The sequence below is a fragment of the Piliocolobus tephrosceles genome, chromosome 19 (assembly GCF_002776525.5).
Source record: "Piliocolobus tephrosceles isolate RC106 chromosome 19, ASM277652v3, whole genome shotgun sequence".
Taxonomy (NCBI): domain Eukaryota; kingdom Metazoa; phylum Chordata; class Mammalia; order Primates; family Cercopithecidae; genus Piliocolobus; species Piliocolobus tephrosceles.
Window position 1 is genome coordinate 52,362,384 of NC_045452.1, and position 20,196 is coordinate 52,382,579.

At 41.7% G+C, this 20,196-nt stretch overlaps 1 protein-coding gene across 1 annotated transcript in view; it reads left to right on the forward strand.

Moving 5' to 3' along the window:
- The first annotated feature begins 14,007 nt into the window (after positions 1-14,007).
- The window catches only part of ADAMTS5 (ADAM metallopeptidase with thrombospondin type 1 motif 5), a 46,413-nt gene continuing 40,224 nt past the window's right edge, over positions 14,008-20,196 (forward strand). The window contains exon 1 of the mRNA XM_023189274.3: positions 14,008-15,806. Coding sequence (XP_023045042.2) covers positions 14,703-15,806 — 1,104 coding nt within the window. The 5' untranslated portion in view covers positions 14,008-14,702. The remainder of the gene's footprint in view (positions 15,807-20,196) is intronic.

A 20,196-nucleotide genomic window follows, 5' to 3' on the forward strand; every position in this document is an offset into this window, starting at 1 on the left:
AGCTACTCGGGAGGCTGAGGCAGGAGAATGGCGTGAACCCGGGAGGCAGAGCTTGCAGTGAGCCAAGGTTGCGCCACCGCACTCCAGCCTGGGCGACAGAGCAAGACCCTGTCTCAAAAAAAACAAAAAAGATAAATGAATTATCCCTCTTGTTAGTAAAATTCAACACAATGAGCCTAAATTAAGATTATTTTTTATTAATTCATTTTGCATTCAGAGTGAAGTTTTTATCTAATAAATTCTGGAAAATTATCAAGTATTTTCTATTAGTGTACTGCTTTTCTATCATTCCTTTCAATCCCTTATTCTGTTGTTACCCTCTTTATTAACCTATACACCTTTTACCTGGCCTTTTGTGTCTCTATCATGAAGAACTTTAGATGAAGGTACCTTCCTCCAAATCACTAATTCCCTTCAACTTTATGCACCATTTATGGAATCCATTAAAAGAGTTTTATGCTTTTAAAATATACTTTTTTACTTTCAAGATTTCAACTTTATTTCTTTTTATACTTCCTCTTACTTTTTAAAATTTTTTTTTTATTTTTTGAGACGGAGTCTCGCCCTATCACCCAGGCTGGAGTGCAGTGGCACAATCTCGGCTCACTGCAAGCTCCGCCTCCCGGGTTCTCGCCATTCTCCTGCCTCAGCCTCCCAAGTAGCTGGGACTACAGGCATCTGCCACCACGCCTGGCTAATTTTTTGTATTTTTTGTAGAGACTAGGTTCACCGTGTTAGCCAGGATGGCCTCGATCTCCTGACCTCGTGATCCGCCCATCTCGGCCTCCCAAAGTGCTGGGATATTACAGGCATGAGCCACCGTGCCCGGCCCTCTTACTTTTTGTTTCACTTTAATTTTACCTAATATTCTACTCTTTTTAACCCAACTTATTTCTTCATTTCTCTCTTGAAACATCCTCAGAAACTTTACTTAAAATTTTTGTCAACCTCCACTGAAATTATATTTATATTTTGGATTTTTATTTTGTTGGCTGTAATTTTAGCATTTGACTTCTGTGTAATATCATTTGCGCACTCGGATGGGGACTTTTTTTTTTTTTTAATTTTCCTCTGTACTTACCCATCTCCGTTTAGCAGTCATTAGCTCTAACAGCCTAATACTTCATGATTTCAGTGCTCCTGCCAGAGGAGACACTAGGGATATCACAGATGTATTCACTAGTCTACTAGGTTTCTTGGTTCAGTTTAGGGTTTCTGAGCTTGGTTGTTACTGACCCGGACCATAGCCTGCTACAAAACATTGTTGCAGGGAACAGTTAGTTGCCATTTTCCTAAGCCTGCTACTATATACAATCCAGGGATGGGGTAAGATTTAAGTTTGAGCTTTAAGTGATGAGACAGACTTCGGGTCTCCATTTATTGTGATAGAGTTGTTTTTTGTTTGTTTGGTTGGTTGGTTGTTTTTGCCTCTATTAGCACGCAGGGGCCAAACACTTATATGCCACTGCCTGCTTATCACAGAGTCCAGAAAGCCTCTGACCTCATAACTTTGAGTTTCTGTTTCTGATCTAAAGAGACAGGCTTTAGAGAATGCGTTTTTCTATTTTTCTCTTTTCATATTTTATGTTACCCATATTCATTGCATGTTTGAGTAGAGGGATGTAAATAAGCATAAATATACATTTAAAACGTAAGTTTATATGTTTTTAATTGTAACTTAGATGTAAAAGTATAAACTTTATGTGCTTTGTGGATCCTAGCTGTTCATATCTAATCTTGTAAAAATATTCACAGTCTATTTTTTTCTAAGTAAAAGAATAATTGGTCTGGGTACCATGGCTCACACCTATAATCTCAGCACATTGGGAGTCCAAGGCAGAAAGATCACTTGAGCCCAGGAGTTCCAAACCAGCCTGGGGCAACATAATCACAATGAGACCCCATCTCTACAACAAGATAAAAAAAAAAATAGGCAGATGTGGCGGCATTGCTTGTAGTCCCAGCTATTCTGGAGGCTAAGGTGGGAGGATCACTTGAGCTCAGGAGGTTGAAGCTACAGTGAGCTGTAATTGGGCCACTGCGCTCCAGCCTGAGTGATAGAGTGAGACCTTGTCTCAGAAAAAAAGAAAAAGAATAATTGAACCAATATTAAGTTCTAGACTATTTTTCTACATCCAATAGCAGCAGCAACATATAATGGGTACACATACTGACTGGGCTAAGCATTGTGCAGAAGACATTTGCTAGGTTTAGAGATATGTGGGAACAGTAAATTATCACAGTCTTTTCCCTTTCTGAACCAACTTAGAAACAGGATACAGATCAAAATATAATCGGTAAAGCTTAATTGAAGGATGGCTTTAACTTGATTCTCTATCCTTCTGACTTCCTTGGTCAGCCTTGGGACCTGCTATGGGAAGAGCAAGACATTTAGCAGGTCTGTTACATGAACCTTTAAGCACAGAGGATCCATCCCACCCTCCATCCACCTGGACACACAAAAAGGCCACATATGCTCAATGATTTTTGCCATATTAATTACATTCGACTGGGAAATGTAGGCCAACATTTGTCTACCCTTTCATTCCACCAATCATTTCACCAAAGTGGAAAAAGTTGATCCACTTTTTCCCTGGGGAGAAATCAGTAAGAGATGAAAACAAAGTAACAGCATCCTTCTATTTACTAATGTATAAGATAATTACCTGGAAGTTTTGTGAAAATGCAAATCCAGTAGGTCTGGGGTCTAGCCTGAAATTTTGCATTTCTAACCAGCTCTAAGTCATGCAGATGCTGGTTTTGAGTAGCGAGTTTCCAGAGCAAGATTTGTGAAGCTTTTTCAGGAGAGCGCCAAGATTAAAAAAAAAAAAAAAAAAAAAAAGTTCTTATAACAACACAAAGATATTACAGTGGAGTTTCCTGGAGAGTACCTGTGATGTTAAAATGATTAAACACAGGATAAGATATTAGAATCCAGCTGTCTTCTATAAAGAAACTTGTCAATATATCAAACAACACGATTTGTTTCACTAATTCTTTTTGGTTTTGGAGAATATAATTATTTGCCATAAAAGTGTTACCCATTAGCATATAATAGTCATGGTATTGTTATTAACAAATATTTATTTTTTCAGTTGTAATTTCTAGTGCGGCAAATATTAGCAGATATAACCTACATAAACAAAAGCCTTGAGAGTTTTTAAAGGCATAAAAGGGTCCCAAAATATTTGAGATTCACTGCTTTCTAGAGGATGGAAGTTTATTTCTCCTTGGTCAATAGACATATAAAAAAAGAGAAAATATGCTCTCCTACTCTTACAGATATGTCAAGAAAATATTGAGAACCCACATGTTTTAAAATACCACCTTAGCTCAACGTACTTGTGGACATTTTTGAAGGGAAAAAAATTTTGGCTGTGTCTTATGCTCTTTTTAATGGAATGTCAATAAACATTCAGCGAGTTCCTATTCAAGTTCCTTAATATTGGGAAACGGCAGAACAGGAAAACAAGTGAGTCTTAATCCCAAAATATGCTGCATTGCCACAAAAGTAGATGAGTCAATTTATCCTTGGCTTCCATAAATCCTGGTGTTTTCTTACCCATCTCATGGATGAATATTTGGGAAAGTATTTTCTTCTAACATAGGCCAGTATTTTCTTTATTAAACATATTATTTCTCTTCTATGAGTTTCTTCCCGTCAAGAGAACACATGTGGGGCAGTAAGTCAAACAATGCATTTGTTGATCTCACACGTGGCAAAAACTATAAAATATTTCTGGAAGTCAAAAAGTAACATTTACTACAGGTATGCCTAGTTTAGCTGCCTACAACTTGCCTTCACCAACGGCAGCTTCTTGAAATGTTTGCACTCTTGACTCTCTCTCTTCAACCTCATTTTAACAGAACCTCACAGATGTGGTTTTTTTGTGTGTAATAACACATTTGGCCATTTTACAACTTCTCCCAAGCATTTATTGATGAGTGAATTCTGCAATGGATGAACTGCCTGGAGGTGCTATCTCATCTACCACCTTTTCTTCTACCTGTGGGCAGTGTAATTGAGATTATTCCCATGTTAGATTTGAGCCATTACTGAATTCCCTTTTTAAATCTATCTGTTTTACTTTATGTCTTAAAACACAACTGTCTTGCACTTATTTATGTTCTCATCATTTCCACCGCTAACAATAATAGCTAGCCTTTTTAGGAGGACTATCTCTTTCAAAGGAACAGAGTTGTGGCTTTAGCTTTTCTTTAATCTATTTACCTTAGCTGCTTGCTATGTGGCAATGAGTATTCAAACCAAGACAGACAAACCAACAAAACCCAGAACAAGAAATGCCATTCAACTGCATAGGCTGATCACATTTCAAATTATGAATTGCTGTGTACTATGCATCTAAGTTCTTCAGGAAACCACTCAGAGACTGAAAATGTGAATACCGAATACACTAATCCTAAGGGTCAAATGTTACATTATGTGATGGGAAAGATGAGAGTCACTGACTTTTCCCTCAAGTTAAAAGCAATCAATACCATTTGTTACTACCTGTATTAGTCCGTTCTCACACTGCTATAAAGATATTACCTGAGACTGGGTATTTTATGAAGGAAAGAAGTTTAACTGACTCACAGTTCCGCATGGCTGGGGAGGCCTCAAGGAAACTTGCAGTCGCAAGTTTGCAGTCACAAGAAGGCCCATCTTTCACGGCAGCAGGAGAGAGAAACAGCAAAGGAAGCCACACACTTCTAAACCATCAGATCTTGTGAGAACTCACTCACTATCAAGAGAACAGCATGAAGGAAACTGCACCATGATCCAACCACCTCCCACCAAGTCCCTCCCTCCACACATGGGGATTACAATTCAAGATGTGGATGGAGCACAGTCAAACCATATCACTACCTGAGTTTTCTTCGAGGTATGGAGCTCTAGAACACAAAAGTTTCTATTAAACTCAGTTATAGATAGTCATGGTTACTTTCTTAAGCTATAATTCTTTTTCTTTAAGTTAAACCAATATTACATATATATGTAATATATATATTCTCTCTTCTCACCTAGACTCTATGCGACTACATGAGATTGATTTAACTGAAAATCATTAAGCCAATGTTTGTCAAAAAACTGTAAAGTCCGATGTTGTGCTAGGCACTGGAGGCATGTGTAGATGGAGTCCTCATGCTCTGTGTGATGGCAGCCTGGCATGTGACAGGAGCAATAGAAAAATAAACACACAAATGGCTTTAACACTATCAGGGACTATAAATACAAAAGGACATGAATGGAAAGGATGCACTGCTTTTTAAAATTTTTCTCTGTATGTAGTCCACATAGAAGTCATGCATCTTTATATACCTTTTTGGATTTTCCACTTATTTGCATCAGACTTTTCTCCAACCTCAGTAACTGGAATGTCTTAAACTTCTTTATTCCTCACAGCCTTAGTGATTCTCTTCCAAAAACTTCTATCAGAACAAAGTCAGAGGTAATCTCTGAGACAAAATTTAAGTGAATATGAAAGAGTTAAAACCCTTAACTGCTATAGTGGGTAATTTAAAATAACAATAATACATTTATTATTTATTTGCCATGTACTAGGTATTTCACACATATTCAAATTCTTAACCTTGCTCACCTTCATAAAAACCCCATGAGGCATGTGTTGTAACTGTCACTCTTTTGCAGATGAGGAAAAAAGTACACAAAGTATCTAAATAACCTCCCTGGATCCCAGATAGTGCCTAGGCTAGGACATAAACTCAGGCATTTTGGCTGCTTGTTTCCGCAAGGTGTGCTCAACCATACAGAAAGTTAAAACATAGTGAATATTCTCCTTCCATGCCTTGTTGTTTGGTAGAATAATTTTGTTATGATGTTCATCTAGGCAGTTAGCTCCCACTGTTTAAGAGCCACGATTTTCTATACTGCAAGGTCACGCACTGAGATGAGGAAGGCTAGCCAAACATTTCTTCAGAATAAACACTGGAGGAAGGTTAATGTCCTTACATTCCAGGATTTTACAGATAATTATGGTATTTAGTAAGACTAAGCAAGCTTAGAATATAGAATTGCAGTGGAAATCTTGGTTTTGACTAATTATGAATGTAAAAGTTTTATATTCAGTATACCCACCCCGATAAAAGGCGTTGACAATTTTTACATAGACCAGCAGGTAAGTGACATTCATAGGTAAGTGACAACAGAAAGACAGGAACTACAATAATAGAATAAATGTTGCACACTTATTAGTTACCTGAGACTACAATTTTTAGGAATAATGTAAGAGATAAGCTTGTTAGTTAACATCACACCAATAACTACACACAGTTTTAGCTCAATCTGTTAATATTAAGTATTCATTCTTATGCTCTTTGATACCAAAAATATTTAGATTATCTAATATATGCAAAGGACTGAGCTAAGGGCTAGACATAACATGGTCAGGACAAAGTAGTATGTTAAGCAGGTTATTTCTGCTTCAGGTGACAGAATCCCTAATTAAACTTGCTTAAACAAAAGTAAGAATATTATTAACATTACTGGATTTGAGGATTCTGATTATTTATCGTCCCCTTTTTCTCTCCTCCCTTTTCTACTTTCTCCTGCCTTCTCCCTTTCTCATCTCTGTTCAACTTCATTCTTAGACTTCTCCCATTTGGTGGGATCTCTGAGATAAAATGGCAATCAGCAGAGACTGGCTAGATGTTCCCCCCTCTTTCTTCTTGTTGGCTCACTACTGTTTGTATTTTTCAGCTTCCCACTCCCATCTTTACGTCTGAGTGGGGTCATAGGGCTATTACTGCCATATGGACTATATTTCTGCCAATGGACCAGAAGTATGCTACTTCCAGGAAGAGGCAAGCAAGGGAGAGTGTGTCTTCTCTACTATCTCTTTCTCTTTCTTCCCTTTCTGCATCAGCCTTGGAAGCAGCTAGGGGGAAGGACTACAGGATGGAGGAAGCTTGAGCTCCTACTGCATGGATCACTACTGTGCTGGCCATCAACCCACAAGGGACAGTGACAGGAGCAAAGAATACACTTTATGTGAAACCACGGAGAATTTAAAGGTATTTGGTACAGCAGTTCGACTTCCCTTCTTAATACATGATCCTTAGATTGTCTGATCCCAGAGAAAAAGTGCTTTCAGCTAATGGTTTGAGCAAATGTCCAGTGGGCAGAGCTCTTCCCAGAACCATCAGCTCTGGCCAGATATACGGGGCAGTCTGACTTGTCAGGCTTGGTATCCAGTATCCAGATCTGAAGAAAAGCAGTCAGCTTTATTCAAACACATGGATTGACTTTCCTTGGAAAGGTGTGCTTTTATTATTAGAAAAAAGGATGGTAATGAAGAGCAACAGGAAAAATATCAGTAAGCACTCACATACATAATTTTTTAAAATAGTTAACATATGTGTTTTGCATATTTTACATGTGTCCAGGCATGCCTCCAATTTGCTAGTTACTGAACTAGAAACTGGAGATACCATGGTGAGGAAGACAAGCATGGTCCCTGGTTTCCTAGAACATACATTCTATGGCAAAGACGGAAAGAAAAAGAGGAAGAAAAGAAAAGAATGTGGAAAGAAGAAAGACACGTTAGCCAAAAATAATTCTGAGACATTATTATCCTTAGCATGCAAAAAGTTTACTCATGTAGGAGGGACCCAACCATTAGACACTCCTGCCAACAACCAAAAGCAAAAAATGAAATTTATGATAGAAAAGAGGGGGAAAAAATCTCATAATCTCAAGACATTGTTTTGCATTTTTTGGAAGGTAAACTGGTTGGCTGGAAGCTAGCAGAGACTCTAATCAGGTTACTTTGCTGTTTAATGCTCTGAATACCAGCAATTTGTTCAAGTTATTTATGGATTATCTGAAACTTCTGTGGAGTTTAGCTATATAACATATGTAAGAGACTTTCTCTGTGTCATACTGGCCAGTTTCCCTATGTTAATGCCTCTACCTTTCTTAGATTCAATCTGCACCATTTTCCTCAATTGAATTTTCTAAAAGAAAGGAAGACACCTACTAAGCTAATAGATGAATGAAATAATTGCTTATATGATTAATGCTTATCAGAAATAAGTGTGAGTCTGAGGTGCAAAAAAACATGCTAGAGATTATATAGTTAATTATAAATACAAATTTAGTAATTTATAGCCAACTATCGGTAATGAATTCTATGTCACAAGTCAGAATAACTTTTTCAGGTGCCGTTCAAAATTCACCTGCAACATTTGGAACCAAAATGACATGGGCCATCGAGGGTCTGATAAACTTTCTGGGCAGATCTGGTGGGGATTTATCTGGGAAGATGATTTTGAACAAGGGCTTGAGTCTCACAAATGAGGTCCCACAACTGAATCCTTTCCTCTCCACCCCCATTCTGAAAAGATTCTGATGCTCCACCTCCTTGAAGGATGGGGGAGTCTTGTTTTATCACGAACATAAACTGGAAAGGGTATAGATGGATTGGAAGAGGGTCCTGAAATGAGAAAAAGAGAGGAGCAAAAGTGGTAGTCTGGCTCTTGGAAAGAACCACACTAGAAGCGATGGGCAAGAGTTAGTTCCCCGAACTGTAAATCAGTCAAAGCCCACTTCCTCTTTTCCTGCTGCCTCAAGCTCATGTGCTCATATTTTCAAAGGTCAGAGGTGTCAATCTTTTTGGGACCCTGGGGCATTTGGGACCCTGGGACACAGCGGTGAAACAGAAGTTTCCAACAGGTCCAGGTTGGGTCAGCTGGAAGGAGAAAAGGGGGAGAGTTGATGGTGAGTTCCTGGAAGAGGGTTCCTTCCTGGGACTTAGAGTCAAATCTTCATTCAGCCAGTGACAGTGCATTGTCACTTCCTGTTTCCAACTTGATTTAAAACAGTAAGAAGCAGAGATGTAGGAAGAGCAACATCTCCTAAGTCAAATAAAAAAGTGAGAAAAAACTGTAACGTATTTACTTGAACCCAGGTCTAGGAGTGTAACACAGGTAACTACTCTTCCACCTGTTAGTCCCTGACTAGGAAAGGTGTGTATGAGAGAGGTATGTGATAGTGTATGCAGAGTCTGAAAAAAGATACTGTATATTTTCTTCCACTGACCACATAAGCAACTTGCAATGACCCCAACATCATGGGTAGGAGACAATTACATTTATCAAGAAGCTACAGTTTCCATTTCCCTACTTGCCAGGGGTGAGACTGTAACCAACTGGTATTTATCAGCTTTGTGTGAACTTACTGCAAGTTCTTACCTTACTTACCAGAAGAATATATTTAATATGGAGAGACCAAATAGTTTTGAGGAAGATGGTAATATTCTAGAGCTTGAGCAAGGCAATGATAAGACACAACCTTAACTGTAAAAAAACATGCAATTATAGAACTGAGAAACAACTCCTACTACAATCACAGCTACTACTCAGTAAGTAATTTGAAAACTTTGCTTGAAATTTGCCATTATGAAAGAAAGGAAAGAAAACCTCAAATGTTTCAAATTACTTCTGCTGGAAATTCCTGATTTTTCCATGTGTTTCTAGTAAGGTTTGATTTTTGATGATTTTTGGAAAATAAAGAAAAAATAGAACTCAAGTAACTCATAAAAGCAAGTAATATGTGCATAATTGTGTGAGAAAAGCTAAAACAACATTTCACAGCTGGTCAGCATAAAAAATGACTTGTCGGTTTTACTTTACAGATAACACCTGTATGTCTTAAATAATACATATGTACATTATTCATTTGAAGACTTCTATATAGTATAAAATTACTGTGTATAAAAAATGAAAGTCTGGCTTTTCCAGAAATATATTTTCTATAATATTAAGTAAAACAGATTCTAAAGCATATGCTATCCATCACAATAGATAGTTTTGTAATATGTCCTAATCAGATAGCAGAGAAGATGGTTTCCGGTTTCATCAGGCATTCAGGAAGGTTTCCTGAGGGGGGAGATAAAAGAATCTCTACAATACAGGTCTCTAGAAAGTGTTCTTCGTGAAGGCAGAGGATGATTGGTTTGATCCCCTCTTCTATTATCTGAGCTCTAATTAGGATTTCTAGCAAGCCATCAGTGCAGCCTAGAGGGAAACGTGAGTTCGAGTGAGTACGTGTGTGACACATGCATGCTGACATGTGTTGTGTGTACCAATGCATATGAGATTGGGTATACACGCATTAGTGCATCAGGATGCATGTTCTGCCATTGTAAATATCAGAGGGGACGGAAGGGGGGAAAAGAGCTGGGAAAGGAGTGAACAAGGACTATTTAAGTGTAGTGTCACCCTCTAAAAATGAAGAGTTCTTATCAAAGCTAGAATTGCTCCCAAAGTGTAACCTTTGGTTTTGAAGCAAAGCCCTCTAAAAACTAGAATTTGCAAAGCGAGTGTCACGAAAGGAAAAAGTTCACCCAGAGTCTGTAAGGCATTCATTAATGGTCCCACGCAGTAGTGGAGCTTAGTAGTGGAGATCTTACCCACAGAATCCACACACCCTGCTACCACCAAGGGGGCTGATACTAAAAGGGTTTCCAATTCAGCAGGCCTAGGGTAGGGATCTTGATGTGGGAAAGAAAAATGCAGAGTCGAGACTGTAATTCTTCTACATGGGAGGTAGGGAGCAGGTGTTTGGCTGGAAGGGAATATTTTACTGTCAGATATTTCCTCACTCTTACCATTAAAATCATAGTTTGGGGTAGGGGTAGGAAATGACACTTTAGCAAACGGAAATTTGAGAAAATACTACTTACAAGAGTATACAAATCTGTGGAGTAGAGCTATATTGGAAATACAGGGCTCAGAGCACCTGCAGGAGTAATTCTCTTGCTTTTTCTCCCTCTATATTTGTATTTTCCAGTTTGTTTTCTGTGCATCTATTATACAAATGGCTCCATCTCTAAACTGTGAGTTTCCTCCAAACATTATGCATGACTTGTTCATCTTCTCTTGCCTCCAGAGAGCCTCATAAAGGACTTTGCAGTAGGACCTTGACAGATATTTGTTAAGCTGGATATGTTGTAAGAGGTATTGTAGAATGAGCCCAAATTAGGAGCTGGGAGTTTTAGGTTTCAGGACATTCAGTCGCTACTGGACTTTTTATCCACAGGCAAGCCATTTTGGCATCCAGGTCTCAGCTTTTCACTGTTAGATGGAGGAAGTTGCCCTACCCGATCTCCAAGATAAATTCTAACATTCTGGAGTAGTAAGTCCTTCTTCCTTTTGGGAAATGTACAGTCGTCTATCAATGGTATTTGTGATCATATACTGTATAAATTTCTTATTAAATATGCACAAGTAAAACTGTTACTTAGAATAAGTAGCAAGTAGTCTACTTAAACATGACTGCTAATATATTTTTTCTTTCTACTGTAAAAATAAAAAGTTCAGCTACTTTTATCCAGTGCAAATCACTTCCTTAGAGTGACAGATAGTAATTTTTTCCACAACATAGCGGCTCATCCTAATCCACTAGCGTAATGTTTTAAAAATACTACCAAATGAAGTTTCTAAAGTGTCCAAGTTCTTTTCTAAATATATATATATATATATACACAATCCAAGTAGAAATTTTCTGAGATATAAGAATTTACTCATTGCATTCATAAGATTTAGTATTTATTTCCTTGTGAATATGTAGCTCTAGTAAATATTCTGTGCTTGATATTCATGTTTGGAACTTTGTCTGTGTCTATCCTATTCTCCCCACGTATTTTTAAATATTTGCATAAACTGAGTACACACGTCACTATGTAATTAAACTTAAAGGCATAAAATTCAGATTCAGGATTCAGCACAGTGCTTGTGAAAGAGGAGAAAAGCTTCATTAAGAAGAAAATTCAAGCTGGCACTGTGTCTCATGCCTGCAATCACAGGTAATCAGGAGGCTGAGGTGGGAGAATCCCTGGAGGCTATGAGTTCAAGACCATCAAAGAAAAGATAATCTGTTGGAATTTCCTGAAATCCTAAATAACAAATCTGTTTGTGAATGAAAATAATTTTAATTAACAAATTTTAACCACTGTCGCCTAAAATGCCTGTCTATCAAAATGATTCTTTGACATGAACAATGACCAAATGATTAAATTTATTGAATCGAGGCTGTATTAGAACTGGTGCTTAGTGCCAAATATTGGACTGTTTTTCACTGCAACTGGTTAAAAAGATAAAGTTTGCTATTTGTAGGTGCAAAGCAAAGACCATGAGAGAGAATGGTTAACACAAGGCTCAAAGGCCTTGGTGAGATAGAGAATATGGCTGGAACGTCCTATCCTGACCCATCCAGCTGTTAGCATTGGCCTGGGGCAACTGGCCACTGAGAGGCTGAGGCATTGTGGAATTATAAAGCAATGGCCTTCAGCAATAGTAAATTCCTCCGTGGTCCTGATGTATTTCAGAATCCATCAGGGGCTGTTGGGTGTACCTAAGGCCCCAATGATTTCTTAATTTCTCAGTTAAAACAAGATGTTACATTGGCCCCTCACAAGACTCCAGACGGTGTTCCAGGCGCAGGGAAATAGGCATTGTTGCCAGGCAATTCTGAAATTCCTTCCAGAGGATTATTGCCACTCTAAGAACCTCTATCCAGCCCTGGACCCTGATCTTTCCGTCCCAGAGAAAGTGATCAGCTTGGGGCCCCATTAAGGCACCCGCCCTGCTATCCCCAGCATCACCAAAGTTAAACGTAGAAAAAGATGGAAATGTACAAATTACACCACATTCATTTTTCACTGGTGCATTAGTTAATTAGCCTGAAGAATAATTTGGGGATGGAGGGAGCTCTTACCCCTACAGTAGAAGGTAGATCTTCTAACCATAAGTCGTGGGGTTTTCCTTCTCCCTTCTTAGAATGATAATTAGAGGAAACAAAGAGGTCAGAGAAAATGAGTAGCAGTGATAATGCCACCCGCGTACTAACAAGCACCAATCTTCCTTCCGCCGAAAGTATTCTTTTTCTTCTAAAAGGAATTTCTGAGAATGAAGGCAGGTCAAGGCCTATGGCGATAAGTGGTTGCTTTAGAAGAGACAAAAACAGATATAGGAATTTATTATTAAATTATCATTTAAGCAAAAAAATAAAAGTGTGAGGGCAAAATTTTTAAATCTTTCGGGGGAAAAAAAAAATGAGCGGAATTCCCTTTAAGAGTTAACTCTTTCCCGTCCTGCCTTTTTAGAGCAAAGGAAGTTCCAGTGGGCTGGGATTAAGGGACAGACTGTGGACCCTGACGAAAGGCGTGCTGGAGAAAGCTGGGAGCCCGCCGTTTGCACACAAAGCTGCGGAGTTCCCAAGCGGCCGGCGTTGTTGCCCCGGGGTTCCGCGAAGCGCCAGGAAGCGCCCTGGGCTCACCGCTCTGCTGGTGGCCGGGAGAAGTTAGTCACCCGGAGCCCGAATCCGGCGAGCGTCAAAGCACTGAGAGGCTGGAGAATGGGGAGGGAGGAAACCGGGTGCCGGGACGGAGGGGAGGAAGCGAAGGGAACGCGGTGGGTAGGGGACGCATGGGAAGCTGAAAAGCTCTGGCTGGTGGATGGAGTTGCACGGTCTGCGAGGTCAGAGCGCACGGGTGTGCAAAGAGGAAAAACTTGCGGCAGGAACTTCCCACCGAGGGCGAGGAAGGCAGGAAAGAAGGAGGCAGGGAGAGACTTGAAACGTCTCAATAACTTTAAAAACACACACACCAAAACACCCGTTCAGGAGATGAGGTAAGCCAAGGTTAGCCAACCCCAATTGGTTGTGAAATATCAGACAGACCCGGAGCCACTGTGGCTTTAAAAGCGGCCAAGGAAATCTGTTTTTCTTGCCCCATTACTTTTTTTTTCCCCTTGTCCCTCCTTCCACCTCGCCGGGTCCCAGTCCCTTCCTCCTACTTCGTCTCCCTTTCCTCGATCACCCTCCTCTTTTGCCCTCCCCCATCTGATTAGGCGCGGTCTGGGAAGGGTGGGAGTGGTGGGGGAAGCTCTCCCTTTAAGAGGCAGCGTGCAGTGACGAATTGTTGAAATTGCCATTGCAGGATGGCATGCCGCTATAAATTCATTGTTCCACCTCCTCGCATCTTCACAGCGCTCGCGCTGCTCTCGGCGCTCGCAGCGGCCGACTGGGGATGACGGCGGGCAGGAAGACACCGCAGCCGAAGGGACACAGACACGCCGCTTCACCAGCTCGCCTCAGGCTGCCCCCTGCATTTTTGTTTTAATTTTTATGGCTTTTTCCCGTCTCTTTCTTCCCTTCCTCCTGGTCCCAGCAGAGCCAAGGAAACCCACAAAATAAGAAAGGAAGTGGGCCCCGGAGCTTGGAACCTCCGCAGCCGGCTTGTCCAGCGCAGCGCGGGGGCGGGAGGCTGCGCGCACCAGTTGCCAACCCGGTGCGCGGTACCTTTCCTTACTTTTCTTGGAACAGCGATCTTGCCCGCATTTGGTGGTTTTTTGCTTTTTCTTTTTTTTCCTTTTCCCGTATTTGCTGAATCTCCACTATCCGACTTTTTTTTTTTTAATCTTTTTTTTTTTTTTTTCCTCCTCTTCTTTTTGGAGCACGAATCCAAACATTTTCCCAAGCAACAAAGAAAAGTTCGCACGCTGGCACCGCAGCCGGGACAGGCTGGCGCTGCTGCCGGGTCCCCCTCCCTCGACACTTGACTCAATCCTGCAAGCAAGTGTGTGTGTGTGTCCCCATCCCCCGCCCCGTTAACTTCATAGCAAATAACAAATACCCATAAAGTCCCAGTCGCGCAGCCCCTCCCTGTGGGCAGCGCACTATGCTGCTCGGGTGGGCGTCCCTGCTGCTGTGCGCGTTCCGCCTGCCCCTGGCCGCGGCCGGCCCCGCCGCAGCACCTGCCCAGGATAAAGCTGGGCAGCCTCCGACTGCTGCAGCAGCCGCCCAGCCCCGCCGGCGGCAGGGGGAGGAGGTGCAGGAGCGGACCGAGCCTCCCGGCCACCCGCACCCCCTGGCGCAGCGGCGCAGGAGCAAGGGGCTCGTGCAGAACATCGACCAACTCTACTCCGGCGGCGGCAAGGTGGGCTACCTCGTCTACGCGGGCGGCCGGAGGTTCCTCTTGGACCTGGAGCGAGATGGTTCGGTGGGCACTGCTGGCTTCGTGCCCGCAGGAGGCGGGACGAGTGCGCCCTGGCGCCACCGGAGCCACTGCTTCTATCGGGGCACAGTGGACGGCAGTCCCCGCTCTCTGGCTGTCTTTGACCTCTGTGGGGGTCTCGACGGCTTCTTCGCGGTCAAGCACGCGCGCTACACCCTGAAGCCGCTGCTGCGCGGACCCTGGGCGGAGGAGGAAACGGGGCGCGTGTACGGGGATGGGTCCGCACGGATCCTGCACGTCTACACCCGCGAGGGCTTCAGCTTCGAGGCTCTGCAGCCTCGCGCCAGCTGCGAGACCCCCGCGTCAACACCGGAGCCCCACGAGCGTCCTCCGGCGCACAGCAACCCGGGCGGACGCGCAGCCCTGGCCTCGCAGCTCTTGGACCAGTCCGCTGTCTCGCCCGCTGGGGGCCCAGGACCGCAGACGTGGTGGCGGCGGCGGCGCCGCTCCATCTCCCGGGCCCGCCAGGTGGAGCTGCTTCTGGTGGCTGACGCGTCCATGGCGCGGTTGTATGGCCGGGGCCTGCAGCATTACCTGCTGACCCTGGCCTCCATCGCCAACAGGCTGTACAGCCATGCTAGCATCGAGAACCACATCCGCCTGGCCGTGGTGAAGGTGGTGGTGCTAGGCGACAAGGATAAGAGCCTGGAGGTGAGCAAGAACGCGGCCACCACACTCAAGAACTTTTGCAAGTGGCAGCACCAACACAACCAGCTGGGAGATGACCATGAGGAGCACTACGACGCAGCTATCCTGTTTACTCGGGAGGTAGGTCCAGCCGGGATGCGGGGGTCCCAGTGCTGGGATTAGGAGGTAGGTGGAAGGGAATCTTGCTGGTAGCTTTGCTGCTTCCTCAAACCTCCTGCAGCTGTGGATGTGTTTAACTGCTTCTTGCAGGAAATCCACCCAGCCTTCAACTCTGCTCCTGTATTCAGGTTAGCCCCCGCAGAAATTTTTGCCTGAAATGACAAGACCTGCTTAGGTAATGATGAAGACTCAGTAATGCTGTATGTCATCTAGTCTGAGGTGCTGTGGCATAGGAACGTAAGCATAAGAAGGCACTAGGATGCTTGGGGAAATGATACAGTTAAATGGGGAAAAGAAAGGAAACCAAAGTCGCCTTTGGGATCATGGGTCTTCTTTCCAGTGAAAATAAAATATAACTTTGTTCAACCCAGTGGAAAGGGCTGGATGGTTCATTTACGTTAGTCACTGTTATCCGATGACCTTCTTTTATAAGTGTCCATACCTTTTTACTAGAATCCCTTGTGTTACGCAAAGGATGGGAAAACTTTCTCAAGGACTCTTTTTCCAGGTTGGATTCCTAATGGAGTTCTTACGTGTCCACCTTGGAATCTCAGTTCCTGGGAAGGAAGGAATGTGGGCGGGCCAGCAGGGTATAGAGACCCAATCAGATGAGAGGACAAACTTGTGAGGTTCCTTAACAGCTCCTTTGCTTAGTCGACCAGTACCAGTGCGTCGCAAGCACTGCCTAGGCCAACTCCGCCGCCTAGGGAGGGTCACATCTCTCGTTTGCGTGTTTGGGTTTTGGATGACTATGTTTCCGAAGCCCCAGTGCAGAAGATCTGGGCGAAGAGTCAAGACAGGAGGAAGAAATGTTTTCTCAGCATTTCCCCCTTTTAAGAAAGATGGTCATGGGGAAGGAAAGAAATGGATCTTTAAGGCTCGGAGGCTCTAGGAGGAACGCAGTATCTATTTACACAGTATTTGACCACCACGTTAGTGTGACATTTACACAAAAAGTCTGGGTTGGTTTGGGGCCTGGCTTGTGCATAGTTCTAAGCCTCAGTTGTCACAACTCTACTCTGATTGGCAGTTTTAAGTTGTGCTTCTTAAATGCCTGGTAAGAACTGACTTCCAAAGCTCATTCTTTAAGTGTTTGAGACCCTTCCAGAATAAAGGATTACAAACTTTGAAGTATTATGTAAAATCATGGTATGAAATGAAGCAAATAGAACAAGGATAGGAAATTAAATGATGGATTGCAAGAGACTTTAGAATCACACAGCTTCACTACCTAATTCTTCTATTTTTACTAAGGCACCCCTGGTATGAAGGAAAAGTGTTGATAAATTTGGACTAGAGAAACACTTGTGGTTCATAGGGTGGACATTAATGTAAACCACATGTAAACAAAGATGCTGGAGGGCAGCAGTTTAGGGAGAGCCAGGCAGTGCTCAGTGCTGTGCACAATGGAAAAAATTTTTTTCCTCATGAAGTGATTTTCTGGAAGCCATCCTTTAATTCCTCTGCACAACATTGCTCTTTGAAGCGGTAAAACATTCGTTTGTAGCCTTCCTTGCAAAGCGAAAAGTAAAGTTCTGTAAAACTATCCATTTCTTGTTTGGTTTCCAAGCTCCGTTTTTTGTTTTGTTTTGTTTTGTTTTGTTTTGTTTTGTTTTTTTGGTAAGCAACTTTCCATATCTAGGGTTCCTTGCTCTGCTACATCACAAGAGGATGCCAGGAAGGAGGCTTTGGAGAGTTTATGGAAGGAGGTTCTCTAAAGGAAGAGGAAGAAATACTTTTGTAAGCATACTGCGCCAAGGAGTGGGTCATTTTAGGAGTTCGCTTTCATTTTTAAATACAAATCCACATTTCATAATTTTAAAATAAATAAAAATTAATAGAAGGTCTGTTACTTCCTACCTCCTGCCCCATAATGTTCCTATTTGTTTCCCAGAAAACAGGAAACTACTCAGTGATTCTCAGTGATTTGTCGATTACTTTTTCTGAATTTGTCTTTTGTTTGGATAGTTAACTGTCCCTATTTTTCCAAAGTCTGGAACCTAACAGCATATTTTAAACAGATAAAAAGCAAGGGACAAATAAATTAATGGCCCATCTTAATTTTTGTCAGTATTATAAGAACATGCATTTTTCAAACTAGACTACACACGGAAAATATTTCACATGGGCCCTCTCTGGTCTCCTTGCCAAGCAGAAGCATACTTTTAGGAAAGCAAATTTCATTTGTGGTTGGCCCTGTAGTATATACATCTAACTTCACAGGAAGCAAATATTTGAAATGCGTGTGGATTTTCAATAGATGCGCCCAATTTAAAAGAGTGTTACTAATTAGGGGGCTGAAGAAAATATTTCAAGGCATTTATGCAGCATTCATTGGAGAGTATTTCACAATCCAAAGTTAATCTCTGCCTAATACTTCAGAGCATGAAAAAAAAAAAGAAGGCTGGAGAAGAGATGATTTGAGGTCTTCCATCTCATGAAAACCAGGTATCTTAAGGCCCGAAGAAAGACTTTCAGAGCTATTTCCTTTTCAATGAGAAATACCCAGAGTTGGCACCAAGATTCTACTTTTACAACTCTGTTTTGAATGTAAGAAGTGCGTTGCTTAGCAGCCAGACGCCAAGCCGTGAAATCCATGTTTTGATGGGCTCTGAGTCCTGTTCAAATTTAGGTCCAGATGTCTTCTCCTAAATTGCTTGTTTTTCAAGCATGAAGCGAATGTATGAGGATATATTTTCTACCTCTGTTTACTAGCTGAGGCCACCTTGAAAGTTGCATCCGGAAGTCAACAGAATAGAGCTAGTAACTCATTTATCAAAGGAACACACTTCACTGTCAGGACTGTACCCAGCACTCCAGTACTATTCTAATTAGAGAGAGTTAGCACCAGTCAATTTCCTGGCATAGAAGCTGTTTTCGTTCTGAAATGGCACTAATGCTGGAATTCACACCACTTCTGCCATCAAACAGTAGAAATCCAATCTCCCCAGGATTTAACTTTGCTTTCCAGAATCCTTTCCTTGTTCCGGACGTCCTCTTTTATTTTAAGATAATTTCTTCAAAGACAAACTCTTACAGTCGTTTTTTTTTTTTTTTTTTTCGACCATTTGCCCTTTAGAAACAAAAGCCTACCTGCTTGATAACAAAATAGGAAATTGTTTAACATCCCTCCACCCCTGCATGAAAGCAGCAAAAACCCTGACTCTTTCATAGATTGAAACATTGAATTAAAATAGAACCAACTAAGAGATTGTGCAATATAAAAAGCTAATTCCTTTTCATTAACTATCAAGATGCCAGTTGATGGATCACTATCTCAGCCAAAACTCTCTACATTCTGCCTTACAGTGCTGGGGCTGGGTCACCACACAGGGCATTTCTCCTTTACCATGTGGCTCCTGGCTTGATTCTGACAACAGGGGGCACTAGAGGAAGACCAGAAGTTTGGAAGAGGGAGAGGGATGTGCTTTTTCTTATTGGCTTGCTGCCTGGACTGACTAATTCAGTCACATATTTAAGTTGAAATCTCATTTAAAGTCAAAAGTGAACCCTTGTCAAGGAATCAGAGTCTATAGGTCAATCCTAATCAATAAAAGGATAAATAACTCAGAAATGGGGAGACTGTAGCAGACTAAGCAGCTCTAGTTAACATTTTTACAATAAACTGTGAGGGATGTTATGCAAATCTAAAATCTATACAGTACCTGCCTATATGTACCTCCTATGTGTGAGACTCATGTAGGCAGTTTTAGGTAGCGAGATAGAAATACCTGCTCCCTGCCCACTAGGCATATCCCTGGCAGAGAGGAAACAGATACATGTGGAAATTGCCCTAATGTTAGGAAAACTCTGATAACTCCCATGCTGAGATATAAACAAAGTCTGTGAAAGGAAAAGGAAGGTAACAGTTATTTCTGCCTATGGACCTTTATATAGGTCTCATTGCAAATGTAGAATTGAATTAATCCTCAAAGGATTGATAGATTGGATTTAGATTCAGCCAGCTGTTATTGGGCATTTCTTATGTACTATCCATGGCCACAAACTATTTTACAATTAATCATTTCAACAACCTGCAACCATCGTATAATTATCTTGACAGAATTCATGTGAAGAGAAACAAAGATAAACTTCTTAGAGTAACAGCTAACAAATGGCAGACAGAGAAGACAGTCCTGTCTAGTACTCTGTAAACTAAAAGCATTATCACAAATTTATTCAGACCTTTAATATGCTCCTCATAGGCAGAGAGGGATTAAAAAGTAACCCCTTTCTTAAGAATCTATTCCTGGAAACAGACAGGGAAATGGTCATTGCTGTACAGCATGATGACTCTTACAGTAGATATATATGTCAGGTATTATGGAAGTGCATTAGAAGGTTGCCACTC